The sequence below is a fragment of the Mercenaria mercenaria genome, chromosome 17 (genome assembly GCF_021730395.1).
Source record: "Mercenaria mercenaria strain notata chromosome 17, MADL_Memer_1, whole genome shotgun sequence".
Taxonomy (NCBI): Eukaryota; Metazoa; Mollusca; class Bivalvia; order Venerida; family Veneridae; genus Mercenaria; species Mercenaria mercenaria.
Window position 1 is genome coordinate 71724410 of NC_069377.1, and position 9199 is coordinate 71733608.

The 9199-nt window shown below is 35.0% G+C and overlaps 1 protein-coding gene across 1 annotated transcript; it reads left to right on the top strand.

Moving 5' to 3' along the window:
- The first annotated feature begins 521 nt into the window (after window positions 1-521).
- LOC123536149 (DNA-directed RNA polymerase I subunit RPA43-like) lies at window positions 522-8989 on the top strand. Its single transcript, XM_053528586.1, has 3 exons — window positions 522-680; window positions 4806-5013; window positions 7666-8989. The coding sequence occupies exons 1-3, from the start codon at window positions 596-598 to the stop codon at window positions 8465-8467; spliced, it is 1095 nt and encodes a 364-aa protein (XP_053384561.1). The 5' UTR covers window positions 522-595; the 3' UTR covers window positions 8468-8989.
- Window positions 8990-9199: the final 210 nt, after the last annotated feature.

Below are 9199 nucleotides of genomic sequence, written 5' to 3' on the forward strand. Positions count from 1 at the left end.
CCATCAAAAACTAGGTCAGTAAGTCAAATAATAAAAAAACCTTGTGACCTCTCTGGAGGCCATATTTTTCATGAGATCTTCATGAAGTTTAGTGAGAATATTCACCTTTATGATATCTAGGTCACATATCTTCAAAAACTAGGTCAATAGGTCAAATAAAAGAAAAACCTTCTGACCTCTCTAGAGGCCATATTTTTCAATGGATCTTCAAGAAAATTGGTCAGAATTTTTATCTTGATGATATCTAGGTCAAGTTCAAAACTGCGTCACATGAGCTCAAAAACTAGGTCACTATGTCAAATAATAGAAAAAACAACATCGTACTCAAAACTGGGTCATGTGGGAACAGGTGAGCGATTCAGGACCATCATGGTCCTCTTGTTTTAAAGCTGTTACTAACATTGTAAATTGGGTGAGTGATCTAGGGTCATCTTAGCCCTTCTTGTATTGATTTTGATCAACTGTTATAATTATGTTCTTTCAAAGAGCACAAATACTCACTCCATTTTATTGATGATGTATTGTTTATATTGATAGGATAGACGGATTTCCACTGGCTTACAATAATATACGGGTGCTACAGAAAGCTGGAAAGATGATTTCTGACCAAACTTGTGTTCATTTAGACATCGAGGCTGACTTTATCATGTTCAAACCAGTTGTAAGCTGCAAACTGAACGGTTTGTAAATATTTATCTGCATTCTGTGTAGAATGATTTAAATTCATTATATATTATTTTTATTGACAGTTCTAGCTTATTTTTTATGCCTCTGCCATTAATAATGGTGGGGGTATATAGTGTTAGTGTTATATAGTGTTAGTTCTTGTGTGTCCATGTGTACATCCGATGTGTGTGCGCTAAATCTTGTCTAGCCAATAACTTTGTTGTGGTATTTTGAAATAACTTGCCATAAGTAACTGCCATAACAAGACCATATTATGTCACATGCATCGTCCAGACCCCTAGCTCAAAGGTCAAGATAACACTTACAGGTCAGAGGTTTTAGTTAATTATGTCTTCCACCACACAGTGGTGTGGGAGACATATTGATTTACTCTTGTCTGTGTGTCCATGTGTCTATCTGTCACAAATCTTGTCCGCACTCTAAGTCAAACAGTTCTCATCCGATCTTCATCTTCGACCAAGTCCGATAACTAGCCAAATCGACCCAGGCACTTCAGAATTATGGCCCTTGAATTACCGATAAGTTGCTTACTCTAAAACTTACTGATAGGCCGCTTACTCCAAAACTTACTCCAAAACTATTAAAGGCCATTTACTCCAAAACTTACTCCAAAACTATCAATGGTATATTTTCTGTGAGTAAACAGTATATAAAGACAGACTTACTATTCAGATGATTAGGCAGTTGTGGGAGACATTCTCAAAAGCAGCTCTAGTTTTTTAGCTCAACTATACGAAGTGTATGGAGAGCTATCCTACTCACCCTGGTGTCGGCGTCTTTCAGTGTCCCCACCTTGGTTAAAGTTTTTTTTACACTTTCTCCTTTTTCTCCTTATCTCTGTAATTACTTGACGGATTTGTTTCAAACTTCAAATACTTATTCCTCATCATCACCCACATCATATGGCACAAGGTCCATAACTCTTGCACCAATTTTTCTTTAATTATGCCCCCCTTTTTACTTAGAATTTAAGGCTAATTTTGATGCATTTTCACTATATCTCAGTTACTACTAAATGGATTCAATTCAGATTTAAAATGGTTGTTCCACATCATCACCCACATGATGTGACAGAAGGTGCATCTCTCTTGCACCAATATTTCATAAATTATGCCCCTTTTTTGCATAGAATTATATTTATTTAATGTTTTGATACACTTTATCTTTATCTCTCATCACTTAATACTTTTGACACAGACTCAAGCTATTGTCTAATATCTTCATCCACATTGGAGTCATTGACAGCTCCAGCTTCCTCAGATGTGCCCAGTTTCACTATCCAGCAACGAAATAGTCAAGCATGCTGTCTCCTGTGACAGCTCTTGTTTGTTCACTCTGTAACTTTTATGCATGCATGGATATGGAAATATTGTGGCACAAACACTTTCCATAACCAGACAATATGTCGTGTTTAGGACCGATACATCTATATTAAAGATCAAGATTGCACTTTGAGGTCAAAGATTTTAGGTTATCTATAACTTTTTATACATGCATGGATACTGAAATATCTTCATTTACTGTAACAAGATGAAGTGTCAAGGACCAATATCCCAACTTAAAAATCAAGGTCATTTTTAAGGTAATTCTGCAGGTTTAAACATAATGGAAGTAATGGCGTAGCCTCATTTATCTGGATAACATAGAATAAAGCCTGGATTCGACGTACCTAAATGAAAAAAAAATTTATGAATAAAAGGCAACCCGTGTGTAAATTTATTACAAAGGCAGCGTTACTATCATTCTAAAGTTAAAATACGATATTAAAACATCTGACGTGTTAAATAATTCCAAATAATGTCTTAAAATCAGCTTTAAATGTGCGGATCATTTTAATCATGGGCAAATATCTCAAAAACAAGCACAGTGCACACTGACCTATTCATTTTATTTCACCATATTATAGGTCATATGTTTCATTACGACTGTGAGAAGTTTCATTAAAATCTACATTGTTGAAAAAATTCTCTTTGCAAAAATGTTATGAAAATTATGATTTTTCTATAGACTAATTATGAAAACTTGTGTGAGGTCCAAGTTTTTCAAATCGGTCCAACAAAAAATCAAGCACACAGCCCTATCTTTTTTATTTGCCAGATTTTCTAAGTGTACCCTGTAGTTTTAAAAAATTGAGGTTTAATCAAGTTCTGCATTTAAGGAGGTAGGTTACCTTAATATTTGTATGTGCGCATGTCCAACCGGAAGCTAACATGACGATTTACGACGACGTTTACGACATACTAAATGTGTTTGTATATCCAGCCATTATTTGCTGAAATATTCTTATGAGTCTTTTGCTCTGAATATTAATCAATATTTTGCTTCTTTTATGTAGTTATATTGAAATGTTATGCGCAATGAAAGAAAATCGATGATGGTAACCAATGTTATTTGGAATATAGTTGGGTGAAAGGTTACTTGTTACGGCCATTTTCAAAACAAAGGCTGGCAGTATGATCTGTAATACCTATTTTTCAGTTTCCGTTGATAATTTGTTACTTATATACTAAAATTAAGCTCTGAAATTGTTAAAATTTCAGTAGAAATTTGTGGTTTCTTGAATTGAATTGATGTTACCATGGAAACAAAGCCCGTGACCTATATATCTAAATGTAAAATTCAAAAGCGTTGACACTGGTCTATCTAAGGAACACAGATTTGGCTTTTTATTTTCATTTCAACAGTATCTATGAGAATAATAGCAGCATGCTGAACGATTTTTCCATGAAAAATGCTAAACGAAGGGTACTGCTGTAAGTATTTTAAGCTGTGAAATTTGTTTGAATAAATGCAGAAAACACGAAAATATAACTTACGTTAGAAATAATGTTTTAAAGCTACATAAACAAAAAAGACAATTTTATTCAATATTTTTTATAAGAAATTACGACAAAAAGCAAAATATAAGCTATTTTAAACATTTCTGTTGCCATGGTTACTTTAAACTTTAAGAAAAATAGGGTACCATGTAAAGTGCTTGGTGTTTTGCTAATAATATTACCCAAATATTCCATGTTGGTGACTAAGAGAATGGCACTGAAGCCGTCGAAACCCCCGTTTTTATAAATAGTTACTTAAAAAATGAGAGAAAATGTGTTACCATGGAAACACGAGCCCCGCGACATATACATTTTAAGCTTATATTAGAAAGCTAACGCGCATACTAGAAAAAATATTAATGATACAGACTTCTACGGATAACAATGAAACTTAAATACCCTGAAAAGTGTTAAATATCCTTATTTTCCTTCTTCTTTCAATATAAAATACCTTTGAAGGGTCATGTACTTCAAACCTGGATAAAAATTGTACTCGAAGGGACAGAGATAAACGAAATTGAGATTGTAGCAGTTAAAACATTAAATTACACGAAATACAAAAGATTGTTGCGGTTCTACTAATTTGAATTTACCCTGGTAACAAGGTAACCTACCTCCTTAAGAAAAAAATTTCATTAACTTTTATAATTTTGTATGCATAGGCTGATATTTCAATAACTTAGCACAAACATTCACCATAATAATACCATGTGTCAAGTGCAAGGTTAAAGGTCAAGATCAAACTCAGAGGTCAAAGATTTCATGTCATTTTTCTTGTTAGGTCTATAACTTTTGTACACTTACAAGGACATTCAAATAAATTAGTGCAAACGTTCACTGTAACAAGGTGATGTAATATTTAATCATTTCAAGGTGAAATAAATATGTGGTGTCATATTTCTCCTCCAATGCATAACTCAAGTATACATGTTCTATTGTGAAATAAATATGTGGTGTCATATTTCTCCTCCAATGCATAACTCAAGTATACATGTTCTATTGTGAAATAAATATGTGGTGTCATATTTCTCCTTGTCCATAACTCCAGTATACATGTTCTATTATCTAAGTGTTATCACTCACATAACTTATACTTCAGTGACATCACAGAGAGGACATCTACTCCTATAGAAACATTCTAGTTAAAACTATCTTGTGTCATATTTACTGGTAAAATATAATCTGTAGAACTCGTACTGTCTGTGAGAATATGTAATAAGTATTAAACCAGTATGACTGTAATTGTTATGGTCGCTTTGTAATGAATTAAGAATATAGAAACAATTTGTTTGGTTGCAGGCAAAGTAAACAAGATTGCTAAGCGACATGTTGGATGTTTGGTACATGATCATTTCAATGCGTGGATACCGCATACATCTAGTACTGAGAAAGTAGCTGCTGACATACTGATGGGTGCTGAAGTTGAGTTCACAGTCCAAGACATTTCAACAAATAGAAATGTGCTATCCATCAAGGGAAAGTTTGAAAAGTTTCTCTCGCCTGTTTTGTAAGTATAATTTCATTGCTAAAAGTCACACATATATTAAGATTTTCACTTTAACGTAATATAAGACTTTTTGTATATTAATCCCCCGCCACGAGTGGTGGGGGTTTATAGGAATGGTCTCCATCTTTCCGTCCGTCCTTAACACTTTCATGTTCGCTCCATATCTCGTAAACCCCTTGAAGGGTTTTCATGAAACTTTGGTCAAATGATCACCTCATCAAGATGATGTGCAGAAGTCATGAGTCAGTCATGTCGGCTCAAGGTCAAGTTCATGACTCATGGTCAAAGGTTTTAGCCTTCCATTTCGTGTCCGCTCTGTATCTCCTAAACCCCTTGAAGGAATTTGATAAAACTTTGGTCAAATGATCACCTCATCAAGAGGATGTGCAGAACTCATGAGTCAGCCATGCCGGCTTAATGTTACTGGTTTGAGCCTTCCATTTTGTTTCTGCTCTGTATCTCCTAAACCCCTTGAAGGGTTTTCATGAAATTTGGGTCAAATGATCACCTCATCAAGCCGATTTGCAGAACTCATGAGTCAGCCATGTTGGTTCAAGGCCAAGGTCACAACTCAAGATCAAAGATTTGAGCCTTCCATTTTGTGTCTGCTCTGTATCTCCTAATCCCCTTAAATGATTCATATGAATTTATTTATTTGGGTTTTATGGCGCACCAACACAGTACAGGTTATATGGCGCCAAACAGGACTACAAATTTTGGTTTCATATCTTATTTACATCGAAATAAAACATGAGGTATGGAATCAAAATTTGCATACCTGCTGGAATCACAGAGTTACAGCAAAACCAAGAGTTAAGACCCTATTAGTTGCCTCTTACAATCATGCAAGGGTAAGGCAGTGGTTCCAGTTCTTTTCATACACAGATCGTCCCAGAACCACATGGGGCAATTCATATGAAACCTGGGTCAAATGATCACCTCATCAAGCCGATATGCAGAACTCATGAGTCAGCCATGCTGGCTCAAAGTCAAGGTCACAAAGGTTTGAGCCTTCCATTTTGTGTCCACTCTGTATCCCCTAAACCCCTCAAGGATTTTCATTAAATTTGGGTCAAATGATCACTCATTAAGAACTCATGATTCAGCTATGTCAACTCAAGGTCAAGGTCAAAACTCAAGGTCAAAGGTTTGAGCTCTGTATCTCCTAAACTGCTTGAAGGATTTTCATGAAACTTGGGTCAAATGATCACCTCATCATGATGAATTGCAGAATTCATGAGTCTGTCATGTCAGTTCAAGGTCAAGGTCAAAGGTTTACCCTTTCACTATCCATAACAGTGGCGGGGATTTAGCTGTCTTAGACTGCCTTGTTTTATTCATATTCTTAATGCTTTGTCATACTTAGTTGGCAAATGATATTTAGCTATATGAAGTATATAGAGAGCTGTCCTACTCGAAACGGCATCAGCATCGGGGTCCATTCCATGTCCAAACCATGGTTAGTTTTGATGCACTTTATCCTTATCTCTCTTATTACATGATGGATATGCTTCAAACATAAAATAGTTATTCCTCATCATCTGACACCCACTTAAGATTATTCTGATTGTTAAAAAACATGGCAGCCAGGAGACGTAGTCACATTTCCCTACATGTATGTGGTGGAAAATCTTATTAGCTTGACTTTTCGAAGAAAATGTAAAGCTATTGCACTCACCCCAGCGTTGGCATCGCCGTTGGTTAAAGTTTTTGATAAAGTCAGATATCTCTGTTACTATCAGAGCTATTGACTTGAAACTTAAAAGAGTTATTTACTATCAAGTCTACACCAGGAGAAACAGTCCTCATAACTCTGATTAGAATTTTGACAGATTTATGCCCCTTTTACTGGCAAAGCTCTAATTCAGAGTCAAGCACTGAGAAAAGTCAAGTGTGCTGTCTTACTGGCAGCTCTTGTTTTATGAAACTGCTGGCCTGATTTTAAAATATACTATATGTATATAGTGGAAACTTCTTGTATGAAACTGCTGGCACAATTTTAACTTAATTTCACAGAAGTGATCCTTGTGTGACCCTCTACCAGAATTGTTCATATTATTTTGATTTGTCAAAAAATGTGGCCACCAGGGGGCATTGTCATTTTTCCCAGTTGTATATACCGGTATTGGAAAATTAAAAAATCTTGCAAGAAACAGCAGGCCCAATTTGAAAATAATTTTGCGCAAATGTTTCTTGGTTGACCCTTTACAGAGAGTGGACAAATAATTCTGTTTCATCAAAAAACGTGGCCGTCAGTGGATGTGGTCACTTTTCCTTATATGTATTTAGTGGGAATCTCTAAGTATCCATATCTCCAACATCTTACCCCACCTACCTTCCCCCTGCCTCCCTAAAACACATACATTTTCCTGCCAGTATTTATTTACTAATTTAGTAGAATCTTTTGAAATATTCTTGCACTTTCAAAGTTATTTTACCAACATTTTCCTTACATCACCATCTACCAAGACTGTTCAAGCAAGCAGCAAAACTCAGGTGAGCAATCTAGAGTCACCGTTACGGTAGTGGATTCCATCAAGAGAGATCTTGAAATAATTTGTAGAACCTGTTTCACAATTGGCCTAAAAGTATATTAGTATGTTGTATTGAGAACAAAGTAATAGTACTTATTTATTTTTTATCTGTTTATAGACAAAAGAACAACATAATCACAATAAACCCCCTTGCAGTAAAACCAAAGACCCCAAGAAAGAAAAAGAATGCAGCTAATACAACTGTTGTAGATGCAAATACATCAGTAGAGGAATGTGCTACAGCAAGTGAGGGAAATGACAGTGTAACTACCAAAAAGAAAAAGAAACACCGAAAAGAGGTGACCGATACTAGTATGGATGTGAGTGTAGACTCCCAAAGAGAAAGTGAAAGTAATATAACAGCAAATAGTACAGTAGATGAAGAACTGCCAATAAAAGTAAAGAAGAAGCATAAAAAGGATAAGAGAAAATCGGTTGAAGTGAATGAAACAGTGGTATGTGGGTCAGGAAACATAAATGACAGTATAGCATCTGTGACCTCGTGTGAACCTTTGTTTACTAGTACACAAACTGATGAGGTAAATAATAACAAGGAAAAGACGAACAAAAAACATAAAAAGAAAAAGAAATCTGAAAAAATTGCTGAGATGGATGAAAGTAAAGTCAGTGAAAATTCATTTGAGACTACTGGTGCTAGAGAAAGTGCCTCTGAAGAGTTAGTGCAAGATAGTGCTTCGGTACAGGCGACAGCAAAAAGAAGGAAAAGACGTCATGAAGACAACAAGTTTACAAACTTAAAGGAAAGTATACATAATGATTCCGACCTGGCTGTGCCAAGTCCTGTTAAAAAGCTCAAGAAACACAAGAAACTTGTAATAGACTTTGACTTTGATAGTTCTGCAGACTTTGAAGACAGCTGTAAGATAGGAAAGAAAGAAAAGAAAAAGAAGAAACACTGAAGAAAGATTGATTTATCATGGATTACCTTATAATTCCTTGAAAAAAATGAGCTTTTAATTTTTGAAACGTTAACGAGGAATGAGTTGGCCGATGAATATTTTCAGCTTGTTAATAGATTAAATAATTACTACCTGTTTAAGCATTCTTAAAATAATTTACATAATTTGATTTCTCCAAAAACGTTTAATGAAACATTCCATGGTATGAAATGTCTGTTTTAATCTTGCATTTTATGTATATATCTCAGCATGCCATAGAATTGGGTGTAAGTGTGAAAATTATATTACACTGTACTTAGCACTTTAACGACTCACTACTTTTTGATGTTCTGCCAAAAAATATTTGTGAGCATTTGAAATAAATGGTATAAATAGTAATATTTTTGATAACAAAATAAATAACAAGCTCTTGCGTATTAATTTCTAATTTTGAATTCTAAAATAATGTATTTAGTGCTTTTTCAGTTTGCAATGTATTTGATGTGATATGTGGGGTTAATAATGATTAAAATCTCTTCTGTATTGACTAGTTGTCAAGAAATACATTTTTAGCGCATCTGAGCATGAAGTGCTCAAGATGAGCTCTTGTGATCGCCCTGTGTCCATCATCCCTCTCCGACGCCGTCGTCCGTCATCAACAGTTTGACTGTTAACACTCTAGAGGTCACAATTTTAGCTCGATCTTAATGAAACTTAGTCAGAATGTTACTCTCAATAAAATCTTGGACGAGT